The sequence below is a fragment of the Alligator sinensis genome, unplaced genomic scaffold (genome assembly GCF_000455745.1).
Source record: "Alligator sinensis unplaced genomic scaffold, ASM45574v1 scaffold583_1, whole genome shotgun sequence".
Lineage (NCBI taxonomy): Eukaryota > Metazoa > Chordata > Crocodylia > Alligatoridae > Alligator > Alligator sinensis.
In genome coordinates this window covers 1,059,986-1,075,193 of record NW_005841983.1, presented here as the reverse complement: position 1 = coordinate 1,075,193, position 15,208 = coordinate 1,059,986, and the positions used below count along the sequence as shown (strand labels likewise).

The 15,208-nt window shown below is 44.8% G+C and overlaps 1 protein-coding gene across 5 annotated transcripts in view; it reads left to right on the top strand.

Moving 5' to 3' along the window:
• The window catches only part of PPEF1 (protein phosphatase with EF-hand domain 1), an 81,195-nt gene extending 68,755 nt beyond the window's left edge, over positions 1-12,440 (top strand). For 4 of the 5 annotated variants that reach the window (XM_006021225.3, XM_025201093.1, XM_014518802.2 and 1 more), the window contains 7 exons: positions 1,139-1,417; positions 3,251-3,436; positions 5,500-5,642; positions 6,798-6,904; positions 9,024-9,187; positions 10,605-10,689; positions 11,110-12,440. In XM_006021225.3, the coding sequence (XP_006021287.1) occupies positions 1,139-1,417; positions 3,251-3,436; positions 5,500-5,642; positions 6,798-6,904; positions 9,024-9,187; positions 10,605-10,689; positions 11,110-11,303 (1,158 nt within the window). In that variant the 3' untranslated portion in view covers positions 11,304-12,440. The remainder of the gene's footprint in view (positions 1-1,138; positions 1,418-3,250; positions 3,437-5,499; positions 5,643-6,797; positions 6,905-9,023; positions 9,188-10,604; positions 10,690-11,109) is intronic. The other variant, XM_025201094.1, reaches the window with a different exon arrangement.
• Positions 12,441-15,208: the final 2,768 nt, after the last annotated feature.

Below are 15,208 nucleotides of genomic sequence, written 5' to 3'. Positions count from 1 at the left end.
GAGTGCCAGTGATGTCTTAAAACATGTTTAGAATGGATATGGTATCAGTGGACATTTTGAGCCCAATACTTAGTTGTTATAAGTCAGTGTAGATAAATTGAACTCAAGGAAGTTATACCAGCTTGTACCAGCTGTGGATCTGATTCACCCGGTTGTAAGACTCTGTGTTATCCTAGACAATATAAAAGTTAACAACTCAGAAGTTTCAAAGGAATCACGAAATCAGTTTAGTTTGTGAATTTATTTTTTCAGTGAAGTTCAACTTTCTGTGCAGAGAAGTATGTGCTATAGCCATGATCCTATAGTCTAAACTGTGTGGGCAGGCCCCTTCACTTGTGAGTGCTCTGCTTAACTTCCTTGAGACTCCATATCACTGTAAAGACCTGTAGTTCAGAGTCAGGATCACCCCCGACAAGCTGATGTCCCACAATGTCCGTGTTCCCCCCCCCCACCTCCACCCCCCCAAAAAACCAGCAAAAAACAACCAAACAAGCTCAGCGGTTGGTCAGATTCAGCTCTGAAGTTAAGCAGGGTTGAGCTCCCACTGAAATCAGGGATAGATATTTATATCAACTCCGTGTTTGGCCTGTTGCTTGTGAAACATTATGCGGTGTCTGATTAACCTGGTGAAGTCATTTTCACAGGAGAATACTGAAGTAGTTTAACTTGTACGCCACATTCCAGACTGTGCTGGGCAGTCCCCACTGGGATCTACTCATTGTTAAATCCATGTGATATCTCTTCAGATATTGTTCAAGATAATAGGGGGGAGATATCCTCTACTTAGATGTCTAGGCTTCATGGAAGAAAAATATAGGAGAATCTGTTTTGTTTCTTTACTAAATAAAAACACATTTGTATTGAAGTAATACAGGAACTCTTGTAGGAATCCTCAGAGAAAATGGAGATAGTGTAACAACCTTTGAGCATCACTGATTACTCACAAGTAAATGCACTCTTGGGAATAATTAATGGCGAGCACCAATGTCTGCCATCCATTCCATGTTGAAGAAGCTAGAGCCATCACTATGGCTAAGTGCTGAGTAAAGTTATGGGAACATGATATGTATTTTATTGACCTTTCCGAATTTCTGTATGTGCCATTAAAGATGCAATGATAAGTCTGTTTTTGTTTCAGATGAAGTCTGTGCTGAAACCACCAAACCCACACACAGAGAAAAAATCCAGCTTGAACAAAACTGGCTTGGTTGAGCAGCATTCTTCTGTATCAAAATCAATGGCCAAGTCTCCAGCAATGTCTGGCTATAGAGGACCACACACCAATGACCGCTCAGATGCTGAGAAACGTACTCGTCGCCTTCATGGTGGTACCCGCTCTGACCTTCCCCCTCAGATGCACTATCTGGAGTCCAGTGCTTGTAAGCTGCCAGAATTGACGGCAAAGGAATGGAAACAAGTATGTGGACCCAGGAATATAGACTTTAAGTTTAGTTATAAAATGGAATTTATTTTGTGCAAGCAAGTGGTTTGATTCTGAAGTGGGCTTTCAGTGACAAACACATTGTTCAGGACAGTCAAGGTATTTTAATTGTAGCTGAATCTATTTTCAGCCAGTGGTTATTCAGATGCATAACCCTTTTCTAGCCCTATTAATGAAAGACTTGTGAGTTTATATTTATTCTGTTCTTCCAAGTATCAAGCATTCCAGTCCATTTTAAGAATACTCTTCAGTATCTAATGCATCCAGTTGATCTTATGTGGTTAGGATCTAGTGGTGCAAAACATCTTGTTAGTTTAAGTGGGCTACAGTAGGCATCAGTGATATCTACCAGTAGCTCAGGGAGGAGGGACTTTGTATGTTCTTCCTTCAATTTTTGGCTTGTTTTCCAAAAGGCAAGATTAAGTCATTAGTGGGTACATCTACACGAGATGTGTTGAGTGCAGTAGACTAATTCTACTGTGCATTAGCACAGTGGGAAAAACCCACCCCCACCTTACCAAGTTGCCCCCCCACCTTACCAGGAAGAACCCAGCTGGGGTCCTTGGTGGGCCAGGCATGGGATTTAACCCCCCTCGCCCCCGCCCCCCCGGCATGGTGGCCTGGGGCAGGAGTGGGGAGTGGGGGTAAGCCTGGTAGGGGTGCCCCCCCCCATAGATCCGGGCTGGGGTCCCATGTAGGCCAGGAAGGGGTGTTTAAAGCTCCCATCTCCCTGTCCTCAGCATGCTGGCCCCAGGCTGCTGTGGCCTGGCCATGCTGCCTCCATTCGAGCAGGAGGGCAGGAGGAAAGCCTTGGAGGGCTTGTCTCCTTCCTTCCCTTTTGCAGTGGCTGGGGGGCATGCTCTGGCACCCCCAGTTTCTGGCCTGAGCCACTGCAGGCATGTGGCTGCATTTCCAGAAACAGAAGTGAATGTCTGTTCACTTGCTTATTGGTTCAATCTGTGCAGTTTAGACTAACCTGCAAAGACTGAATCAGTTCAGCCTCTGGCTTTTTGACTTACCTCAGTTAAGCTAACCGGACCTTGTTGCGCATCTACAGATGCATCACACACAGGTCCAGGAAGGTGATCCTTTCCCCCTATGCGGTGCTGATCAGGCCACAGTTGGAGTACTGCATCTAGTTCTGGGTGTTGCACTTTAAGAGGGATGTGGCTAACCTTGAGAGGGTCCAGAGGAGGTCCACTCACATGGTCAGTGGGCAGCATGCTAGGCCCTTTGAAGATGGGCTAAAGGGCCTGAATCTATTCAGCCTCCACAAGAGAAAACTGAGAGGGGATCTGATAGGCATCTATAAACTCACCAGTGAGGACCAGCAGGAAATAGGTGAGGCTCTGTTCCCCTGGGCACCACCTGGGATAACAAGGAATGAGGGCCACAAATTGATTGAGAGTAGGTTCAAGCTTGATATCAGGAGGCATCACTTTACAGTTAGGGCTGCCAGGCTCTGGAATGGGCTCCCAAGGGAGGTGGTGCTCTCCCCTACCTTGGGGGTCTTCAAGAGGAGGTTGGATAGATATCTGGATGGGGTTTTAGGATCCCAGCACTTGTTCCTGCCCAGGGCAGGGGGTTGGACTTGATGATCTGTTCAGGTCCCTTCCAACCCTAGAAACTATGAAACTATGACTTTCTGTACTTAGCCCTGGTGTGTAGAACTAATTTTGAAATGTTTTGCTTTGGAGAGCTCACAGGGAAAAGTATGTTTCCTTTATGTGTTCCTGAAATGTGTTTGTGTGATACAAATTTAAAAGTTCAACCCAGTAGATTTTGGTTGCTTTGGTTTGCTATTTCCAGGTGGTTGATATTTTGTGGAGTGATCCAAAAACCCAAAAGGGCTGCACGTCAAACAAATATCGAGGAGCTGGTTGCTACTTTGGCCCTGATGTTACTTCCAGACTGCTTAAAAAGTATAATCTGAAGATGCTCATCAGATCTCATGAATGTAAACAAGAAGGCTATGAGGTCATCCATGGAGGGAAGGTAAGATCCTTGTGTGTAAAGTAAAATTCTGGCTTGCATTTCACGGAAAAATCCAGGCCAGTAACTTCAAACTGGTCAGCAAAGTTGATCAGAGAAAAAGAGTAACTTCATAAAATGAGTATGAGGGAATATGTGATATTTGCATGTGTAACAATTCAATAGTTGTTACATGTACAATATTCTCCTCAATATCAAGAGGCAATTTGGTAATGACAGCAAGAATAGTACCATACTTATCTGTGCTTTGAATTCACTAAAATCCTCTATTTGAGTCATGCCAACTTTTTTTAACCAAAGTGCATTTAAAAACAAAACAAAACAAAACAAGTCTTTCTCAGTGTCTCAGAATGATTAGCTTTCTTCAAAGTGCAGAGATTCAGAGAATCAGTACATTGTTATAGAAACATTATAGAGCTAGTGGTAGTGCTCCAGAGCTTTGTTTTTATGCTCACCGGAAAATGCCAGCAGCAAAAGCTAATGGAGTTGAACGACTGGATTAGGGGGAGAATATAAGCAACACCTTAGATCTTATTCTTATTTTTTCTCAGCTTTGGTAAAATGTTGATAGAAGGAATACCTCTGAGTTATGCCCTGTTGTTTGCTCAAACTTAAAATTCCAGTTATCTTTTTTAAACTTTAAAGAAAGTTTGTCTTGTGTTTTATACATTATTACCTAGGTTTGCACCCTATTTATCAAAGATTTGACTGTCCTTCCTCTATGGAGAAAATCGAGACCCACTGTGGGTATGTCTACACATGCACTGGACTGTGCAGTTGTTACTGCTCAGTCATTTAGTACTTGCTCAAACAAGTAGTAAATGACTGCTCAGTAACTGCCTTTAGTGCGCAGTCCCAGCACACCGCAGGTCGTTTCTGATGCTATTGCACAGTAGCAATGAGTTGTTGTGCAGTAGCTCATAGCTACTGTGCAGTAGTCAGTGCAATGGTTCATACATGCCAACACTATGTTGCCCTAGCGACGAGCTACCTCACCATAGCTCGTCATTACAGCAACATAGCATCTCATGTAGATGCACCCTGTATCATTAAATGCAGTGAGTGGAGGGGGAAGATAATCATGGCCTTTCATTTAAGATTGTATAGGGAGGCATTAAGCTGCTTTCTGAAGCCAGGTAGTTGAAACAATCAAAACACAGGCACATAGAAGGGTGCTTGTATGTAGTGCATAACTATACAGATAGAGGTGCTTTCTCTGTATTGCTTTTAGTAGAAGTGTGTGTGAGAGAGGAGGAGGGAAGAGAGACAAGGAAAACAGCGAAGCAACAAGCAACCACGACAGTCCTGGCAACCCAAATGAAAGAAGGGGGGATGGAGGGGATAGGGGTGTTAAGAGCTGGCTGAAAGAAGTTTGGAGCTGTGAGCAAAGGAACTGTATTCTTTTGTTTGCTTCCTTCTACATTTGAGGAAACAGGCCTTTGTACATTCTTTGTAAATAGATAGGATTGCTTTAAAGAAATAACTGAGAATATAGGTGGATTGATATCAACGGGTGTTGATGCAAATTCTTATGGCAAATGTTATATCTGCATGATTCTTTTATGAAAGAGATGTGGCAAAACTGCTCCAACTTTAACCCTGCTTCCTTCAGGGGAACAGGGAGGGGGTAACAATATATATGTTAATTCAGATAGGTGTGATACATTTATGATGCTAACTTCTCTGAATAATTTCATTTTTCTTTTTGGGCTTCTGTCTCTGATGTGCACAGCTAGAAGCATGGAAAGGAGACTAAAAGCCATGATTTAGCCTGCAGGGAAATGTTGCCCTTGTGACGAGTGCGAGAAAGTGTTATTCCGAAGACTTGATGGGACACATTGAAAATGTAGTTCTGATGCCTCAGACTCAGTGGGCCCAAGCAATTTCAGAACTGGTGCTGCTTATTTTAAACTGAATGATAGATAGTTACTTATTTAATGTAACTTTAAACTAGGTTTAACAGATCTTAGGACTGCCTCAATTTTTTTCAAGGTCAGTTTCATGTTTCTGTGCAAAAAGGAACTGCTTTAACCAACTCCTTCAATTTCTTTCTTTTGTAAAATCAGGTCATCACTATTTTTTCTGCCTCTAACTACTATGAAGAGGGAAGCAATCGTGGTGCTTACATCAAGTTGAATCCTGATCTGATACCTCGCTTTGTACAGTATCAAGTCAGTAAACACACACGCAAAGAGACTCTTAACCAAAGGTACCGTAAGGAAAACTCATACTGGTCACATGTGTAGTGGATGAGCAGGAATTTACACAGAATGCATCAGTTTTTCATACAGTGTTGTTGGTGGTAGCTGTATTGGTCTAAGGACATAGACAAAGAAGGTTCTTTGGCTAAATGTGATATCTTTTATTAGCCCAACTAAATAGTTGGAAAAATTGTTCTTTGCAAGCTTTCGGGCACAAATACTCTTCTTCAGGTGTACTACCTACACCTGAAGAAGGGTATTTGTGCCCGAAAACTTGCAAAGAACAATTTTTCCAACTATTCAGTTGGGCTAATAAAAGATACCACATTTAGCCAAAGAACCTTGTCTGTTAATTTTTCATATTAGACACAAACAACTTCACTCTAATTGTACAGCCATTTATTTTACCAGTTTTTCTTTTCATTTTTAATTAAATCTTTGACTGCTTTTAATTAAACATGTTAAGTGTTTCCAACAGCTCTACTTTGTTTTTTTTTAAGGGTTATCTGTAATGTTATAAGAGGATGTAATGGTTTGACTTGTACAAGACAGCACATGTGTAAGACAAAAGCAGATAGGTATAAACTGGCTATAAAACCTGATCCTTAGAAATCTTCTGAGCAGTGAGGTTCTGGAAGAGCCTTCTGCAAGGACTGGTGGAGGCAAAACACCTAATTATTTTAAGGTGGAGCTTGCTGCATAAATGACCTGGTTGCCTATGAAACTGGGGCACTGGACTCAAAACCAGGAGATCCTTTCCAGTCCTATGTCCCTATGCCTTATAAAGGATTTGAGTCACCACTGTATGGCTCCCTTTTTAGACTGGTCTAATGGCCATGTCTAAAATGAGAAACGTAGTTGTGCATCAGGGCCAAGAAGTTAATTGTCACAGTTCTGCCACTCTTGGGGCCTTCTGGTTTGTTTTACTGGTATAAAGGACTTGACTTGTCTGTGTAAGGATTACCATTATCTGAGCATCAGATAAACTCAGAGAGTTCTTTTGGTTTTGAAGTATCACTTTTTAGGAGGCCTTATATCAAGACTCTGAAGATGTAAAATATTAGTTGATACACAGAGGCTTTCTTATGCATACCTTGTGTAGAAAATATTAGAGATCTTGAGAATTTCATCTCTTTAACTGTCTGTTGTTATTTTCTTCTCAGGGTGAGTGTAGTTGAATGTTCTGCTTTAAAGTCACTAAGAGAGAAAATTTACACGCACAGATTAGAACTCATTGAAACTTTCAAACAATACGACCCGAATGATACAGGTAATACCACGTCTCATTCTCCTTGATAGGGTATTTGATCAAGTCAGAGTGGGTGACAAGCCACCTGCAAAGAAGGGAGGAGCATAACCTGGGGAATGCAAAAAGAAGGGTCCTTCACCTTAGAAGGGGTCTCAGCCTTCATCTTAACAGTGTGTGCACCTATGCGTGCAAATGCTGCTGGATGTGTTTACTCTGGAGTATTTTGCTCTCGAGTAAACCCACCCTGGGCTGGCATCTACATGTGCCCAAATTTGGGAGCAGATTTGTTCCCACCCTGCTCTGCCCCCCCCTGCAGCAGCCAGGGGGAGCTCTGGGCTCCCCTCAGTGCTAACCCAGGGGCTATCAGGGAGCAGAGAGCCAGGAGACAGCTGTCTCCTGCTTGAGGCTGGGAGTTGCTTCCTGTCCCCAGGAGCTTCCTGCTGCCAGGGCAGACTCTGATGGCAGAATGTGGGGTGGGACAATGTGCCCCTGCCCTGGCAGCAGGGAGCTCCCAGCCCCAGCTGCCCAATCAGGGGCAGGAGGCTTGGAAAGAGCAGTGGGGGAGGGGCAGGTCCTGGTCCCTTGCCCTGATCCACCAGTGAGGCACTTAGCAGTGAGACCCCAGCAAGGTGGGGATTCCGTGCCCCAGCATCAAGAAGCAATCATGGAACCAGGGCCAGGAGATCCCTGCTGCCAGGGCAGGGGGATATTGTCTCAGCTCAGGCTTCAGTAGTGGAGCCCACCCTGACAACAGCCAAGTCCCAGGGGCAGGGAGCAATCTCCCACTCCCTGCTGGCCGGCTGACTGGGAGCAAATTTGCTCCCCATTGGCCATCTACATTTGCCTTACTGTGCAGTAACTAAACCAATTTGTGCAGCTACCCCTGAAGCAGTCAGGTGGTTGTCAAACTTAGATATTCATCTGTGAATGTTGTAATCCTAAAATGTCATATGAAAGAAGACTACTCGGTCTTCAAGTAGCAAATTAACTGCTGAGTAGAGCAAATTACTGTGCAGTAAGGATCTGCAAATGTAGACAGTGATGCTTACTATGCAGCAATTTGCTCTACCGTGCACTAATGTGTCTTGTGTAGACGAGCCTAGTGATGGGAGCTGATTAGCCCGCCCCCCACATTCCCCATTAATCTAATTTAAAGCTTTGACCAGGTCTTTTTGAGCCTCTTGGTTTCTATAACTGCCCTACCAACCCTCCACATGTTTGTATCACAAAAGCCATGCTTTTCAATATGCTGACTTCTTTCCTGTGTAGGGGACAAGGATTTTTTCCTGTTGGGATTAAATTATCAGAGATTGGGTGCATTTTCTTCAGTTTCTTCACAGAATCATGAAGGTGCAGTTTAAGTATAGGAGTTAGGAATTAATACTGGTGGCTTGTAGGACTGTTTATCACAACTTGCAACCACTGAGCAGTTTCCTTAGCTGATGCAATCTGAAGAATATCCCTGGCTCAGGGACATTCTTTCTTCTAGGTGAGGACATGAACTTCCCTCACCCCAGGCAACAGCAGGGTTTCAGCAGTGGCAGGGGGGGGAGAGGGGGATGGGAGGGGAAGAGCGGAATGGGAGGGAAGGGGATGTGCCTCTGAACCTGGAGGGGAAGGGAAGGGGGGATTCTTATCTCCATTGGGACGTAAAACTGTCCAGGCTGCTGATCTTGCCCCATGGTCAGAAACAGGGGAGTGCAGTGGTACCACTGCATCTGCTCTTGATCCACCCCTGGAGGGAGGTATTGGAGTAGTGCCTACTTCAGCCTCCACCGGCTGGTGACTTTGAGAAACAGTGGCACTTGGCAATGGGGGTGAGCTGCAGCTGTGGTGGGAACCACTCTGACACCTGCCCCCACTGCGGCAACCTTGGCTGCAGTGGCAGGGCTTATCATTGCAGCTCCTGGAGCCTCAGGAAGTGCTGGACCTCTGGCAACCCTGGTGCAGTGGCAGGCGGAGTCCACCTCTACCAAATGGGTTTGGCCTGCAGGCAAAAAAGCAGGGAATATGGCCCACAGGCCACTTTGAGTTTGACATCCATATTTGAGACATTGTTATAGCCCTTTTAAAAACAACAGAGATGTGCTAATAGGAGGCACGTATACTTTATAACTATACATGTGGTCCACTTTGACAGGGTATATTTCTGTCGGTGAGTGGGCCTTGGCAATGGAATCTGTCTTGCATCTGGATCTTCCTTGGAGGACACTGCGCTCTCGATTGGTGCAGCTTGGCTCAGATGAAAGAGTTGACTATCTTTCATGTTTTGATGATTTGGAAATAGAGCGACCTCTGAAAGAGGTAAAGAGGAAAAGGTTCAGCTCTGTGGCTTGTCAGCTCTGTGGCTTTTGAGACTGGAGACTTAGAGGAAATGGGCCAGGATTGGGGAAGAGCTCAGTTTCCATTCTAGTCTGAGAAATGAGAGGGTCAGTGCCTCAGAAATGCTTTGAGAGGCCTAAATGCAAGCTGAGCTCTTCTAAAATCTTGTGTGTTCCAAAAAGTGAGGAAAGGGGAGCTCTTGAGTGCTAAGCATATTTTGGAAGTCTGGCACTTAGTTGTTTCTCACTTTGTCTAAGAAGGTGAGGAGAGGGGAACTGTTCTGACATGCAAGGTTCAGGTCTAAGGTGAGTATGTTTGTAATGTGCAGGCACTGCCAAAAGTTTATTAGTTTGTTCAGAAATTATGACTGATAGCAGGTGTGAAAGACTCATCCCATGGGTCATCTTACCCACCCAGCTGTTAGGTATCCTGGAACTGAGAGCCTCATAGGCCCATATCCAACTTCCTTTTTAGCAGGTATGTATCATGCAACAAACTTTCACCACATAAGTGATGTTTTAAACCAGCTATATACATTTTTGATCCTGTTGCCCCTTGCACAACTCACAAGGTGTGGCCATTTACACTTTGTTGTGATTCTGTTCCACCCAGGTTGGGACAGACATTCTAGGCAAGACCCAGACATATTAGTCCCAGGTAAACCATGAGAGGGAGGAAGAGGCCCTTTCACCTTTTGTCCTGCTATCCTGGCAGTTAGGGCATGAGAGGGGGAGACCCTGGTTCTACTCTCTTATCCAGAAGCATTTTGAACCTGCATCTCCCACTTCCCAGGAATGTGCCCTGGGCTAGTCACCTTCTAGCTCTCCTCTTGAAGCTGCCCCACTGAGGCACAATCCCTCTAGTTTGCTCTTTTTCTGGTATCCCATGTCTTCCCCTGTTGACAGGTCAGTAGGCCAGGTTAGAGGAGGGGTGAATGCCTTGACAATGTCCAAACTATGCTAGAAAGTGAGAGAGAAAGGTTCAACCATAAGATGGACCTGGATCTCACTCCCATGGCAAGTGCCGTAACAACTAGGCTGTTGGATTATGAGCTAGGCACCCTCCTTGATTTTTTTGTTGAAGTATATGGAGTTGCATGCTTTTCCAGTAGGAAGCACCATCTTAAATCTAAGTAGCCTAAAACACCACTTAAAAATGAGCCATGTAAATGCTATTTACACATCTAAAAGTGGAATTGGACTTGGGCTATACTTTGTTCGGGGCAGGGCTACTGAAGGGGTGGAAATCACACATTGGAATCTCTGCTTGAGAAATGGAATACTTCAATAAGTTAATAATGATCACTTTGTGTATTAGTGGTCTAATTTGTCTTGTGTGTCCTGCTCATTAGACTAACTTATACTGAGGTATGATCTATGTTTTGCAATTTCCAAACCAGGTTCAACCAGCATTGGTGGAAACCTTTTGCAGATACAGAAATGATTTGGAGATAATCTTCAACATCATTGACAAAGATCGTTCAGGTACTTCAGAGTAACTGCTTCCTAATGACTGCAGGTCTGTTAATTATTGCTCTCTACTGTTTTGGCTTTATTTTTGCTCCTTCCTCTTAGCCTTCCAAGTACATGAGAACCAAATGTGATTTTTTTTCTGGTTTATTTAAAACACAGTTAAGCACGTAGACTGTGTCCTGTGTAAGGGCCAGAGTGTAGCCCAAACCCAGAAGATGCTTCTGTGTAATCCCCATCCCCAGAGGTAGATTCACCATTTTTTGGTTATGCGTTTTTCGTCACATTCCCCCTCCTCTGATCTGATGCAAAAGCAGTGTGTGCATTGCAGCCATCAAACAGCAAATACTTTGAGTTAGTGGCAGGTAGGTAGCTTTTTGACTAGAGATGGGGTGAGCTGTGCTGAGCACCTTTACTTTCATCTATTTTTTGCAGGTCTGATCTCCATTGAGGAGTTTCGCCAAACATGGAGGTTCTTTAGCTCTCATCTGAACATCAACATAGATGATGAAGCCATTAACAAGCTCGCCCATGCCATAGACTTCAACAAAGATGGCAGCATTGATTTCAATGAATTTTTAGAGGCATTTCATGTGGTTCATAAGTTTGAAAAGAGAAAGAACCAGTGAAAGAGCAGAATTCCCCTGAGGAGTTCTTGTCAGGAGCTTGCCAGCATGCTTGCCACTGGTCTCATGCTGTGCTGAGATACCTAATTGCTGGCTGGAAAATAATGGACCGCTTGTTCTTGTAAGACAGCCTGGTAAACATATGGGGTAGATAACTAGAAGCCTGGTTCTGGTTGGACAAGTTATTACTCAAGTCAGTTGTAGATTGTGGACAGTTGCCAAGCTTGAAAACACTAATGAGGAGAAGGAAGAAATGAAAGAAGAGAAAACATTAATTACCTTCTTAAGGGGGCGGGTTTGTTTCCTGCTAGTAGAGTGTTTCACTGCCATATTAACAACCTAAGTTTGACTCCAGTCCCTGTTTCTGTGGCCATAGAGGTCTGTGATCACTGCCAAAATACCACCTAAAGCCTTGGGAGGTTGGGAAGAAATGTTTCTTGTGGTGCACGACCAATCATTGCAGACAATTAATAAGCAGTATTGAGCACCCTGAAAGGAGTTGTCTAGTGGTTTTTACACTTTGTATTTCCCCTCAAGTTTTTCATTATAGCTGACTACAAAGGGCAACATCACTTTGGCCATGGTTGAATATGCCTATAAAAGATTCTGCTTTTAAGACAATGAAGATGTTTTGACAAAATATTATTTTCCTTTGCTTCAGTATACATTATTCTAATGAATACCAGACAAGCCAACCTTAATATTATTTGCAGCTTCCAAGTTGGACAGCTGTGTTGCAGATGATTGCAGGTACTGTAAAAATATATGGTACTGCATAGTCCCTTTCCAGAAGCAAGCAAAATATGGAACTTGGCACCTCTGCTTGCTTTTAAGCTTGGAACATAGAGCTCCAGTGGCTTGGAAGATATCCAGCCAGTCTGCATGGGGGGCATGCATAATCAGTAGCACAGAAATCACATACATTCATATTGTGCTCACTTCTAAGTGTTTTCTCCAATAAAACATGCACACAAAAGATGCTAAATGAAAAGAAAGCATCTTTCTTTGTGCCAAAGCCTTTGTCTTGGCTATTAAGACTTATTTAAAAGCACCGCCACAGTTTCTGGTTGATTGCTTTGCTGTACCTTGGTCTCAGTATTAACTGTGCAGTAAACTACCCTTTGTTCCTTACTAAAATAATAAACTAAATGTTAAAATAAATACTGTGTAAGCCCCTGTATCCCTACTTCGTCTTCTCTGCGGAGAGTCCCATGGAAATCGGTGAGCCCTACCATAGGTTCCAAGCTCAGACCACGCAAATTTGTTGCAGGATCAGGGCTGTAACAGGTAAGTATTGGGATGTCAATGAAAGGCTGTAAGCAAGCATGATCCAAGTATGGGTCAGTCATGGACATGGACATTCCTGGAGATTTAGCCCCAGAAGTGATTGATGGGAAATCAGGATTGTGAGCGAAAGGGAATAGGTGATTGCAAAACTGTAAATATAAGGCATGGTCATATAGAAGAAGAAAGAAGAGAGGCAGAAGTCAGACTTGAAATACAGCTTTGGGAAGAGAGATGGAGAATCAGCCAATGAACCAAGAACTGACAGCAAGAGCGCCCACATCCTAAAACAGCTGGCTGCACAAAGACTTGAGAGAGCAAAAGAATGAGAAGAGGCATGCGCACAGGGTACCACAATGGTGGTGATGTGGAAATAGAGACGTTTATCTAGGTTCCTCTGTTCGGACCTTCCAGTTAGGAAGGCAGTACAGCTTCATGACCCCATGTAAGGATGATTTAGCTTTAGCTCGCTGATCCCAGAAGGGGAGCAGTCTTGCTCACCAGTGTGTCAGGGGAGCCCAAGCATCCAGCTGAAAAAGGGGCAACTTCAGCTGCATATTGGTGCCCTGATGCCAGAGAGGGAGAAACCTCTTGCAGGTGCCTAAATATTGCTGATGAGCAAGAAACAGCAGAGATAGCCCAAGAACAAATTCTGCTTGCTTACCTTCCTTGGGAAAGGGGGAGGATGGAGAAATAAAAATCAGTGTCTGAGGCTTCTGGCACACATTTATTTGGTGCAATGGGATCTGGTCCCCCCCCATTCCAGCAATAGCGCCTCCTGCCATGCCACACCACGCCAGGGGCCACAGCCCCACATGAGGAGTCAACAATCAGCTGACTGCCAGCCCTGGCCAGACAGTCTGGTTCCAGACCTAGGACTGGCTGGAGACTAGGTCTGACAGTCACTTGATTGCTGGTCCCAATCTCAGCCAGTCCCAGGTCTCGTTCATGTGGGGCTATCAGCACAGACAGTCTGCTGACTGTTGGTGCCTGTCCACTAGCTCTGGCTGGGCACAGATGCTGAGCCCAGTAGCCCAGAGTTTAAAGGTCACAGCAGGAAAAGCACTTTGGCTTCTGCTGGAAGCTTCTGATCCCCCTTGCCTGGCAGCCTGGCCAGAGCTGCTAGGCACAGGGTTTAAAGTCTCTGGTTGGGGGGGAAGTCCTTTGGCTTTCACCCCTACCCCTAGCCTTGGGATGGGATTAACAAGCATCTGACCATTGCCTTTGGAGCTATTCCAGACTCTGGTGTGGTTTGGGTCCCAGAGCCAATGATCTGCCATCAGCCTGTGGTCATGTGGTATATTTAAGACACCGTACAAATCAGTCATGGAACAGTTACATGGTTCATTTCCCATTTTAGTACCTTAAATTGGGTGCATGTGTAGCATCCTTCCCATTTATGCCATGGCTAACATGTTAATCGTGGCTTAAATGTGACATATAGAGGGGGCCTGTATAGCATATATCAGATAGACTGTTGTAGATGTATAAAATTCTGTGGAAAATTGGGTAGTGCGTGGGTCTGCTGGGTTATAGATCAAGCCCTCTGTGAGCAGGCCAGAGATGAGACATACATCAACCTTCAGCCATGGTGTACTTCTAATTTAAAACTGCATCATTCCCATATGTGTCTCTTGCAGCTGTTGGCACTGCCTGGAATAGGGAGGGTTATTTAGAAAATGCTTGTTTAAACCAGTGATGCTCAACCTTTTGGTCTCATGGACCAGCTGAGCGGCATGGGGCCAGTCCACAAGCTGAATTGAGCCACATCCACCAGAATCAGGCCCTGGGGCCAGACACTGGCTCCTGCCCTACCCCATGAATGAGCAGCAGCCCTTGGGGGCCTGACACTGCCCACTCCCACTCCCATACACTGGGATTGGCTCCCAGGGACTGGCATCACCCCCCTCCAACCCCCCTACACACCAGGATTAGTTTTCCTGGGGATTGGTGCCGCCCCCTCCCACACCCCAGAATCGGCCCTAAAGTCCTGGTGCCACCACCTCCCAGCCTCCCACACGGGGATTAGTTCCTGGGGCCTAACACTGCCCCCCACCCAGTCCCATGCACTGGGATTGGGCACCTGATGCAGCATGCAGGGCCTGGGGCTCCTCGTGGGTCCAGAAATTTTGCAGTAGAACAATGGCATGGTTTGCCTGCCACCAAATTTCCAGACCTGTGTGGAGCCCTGCAGGCTGGATGACAGGGCACTGGAGGCAAGGTCTGAGCACCCTAGTTTAAACTATTGTTTTCTTCTTCAAGTGCTACATATGTTAAGACCCCAAAAAACAACACTCTTTTTGGAACATAACTAACTGTGCCCTAATGAGGCCTATTATTTCTCAGAAGGATCAGGAAATACATCCAGAAAATGCAAAGTACTTGTGCTCAGGAGTTAGTCTACCAATTGGTTATTGCATGAGGAACTATACTGCACATCATTCAGCTGAGCTTTTGCCTCCCTACAAATCATCTATGCTGAATGCACACACATCTCGTTACAAGGAGCACTTTGTGTGAAGCTTGAGGAAACTGAAGTAAAATCCTAAATGGTCTGAAGTCTGTAGGCAATGTATTGTGTGTAACAAACCTGCTTGTTTAGAGATGTAGAAATAGAGTCTTCC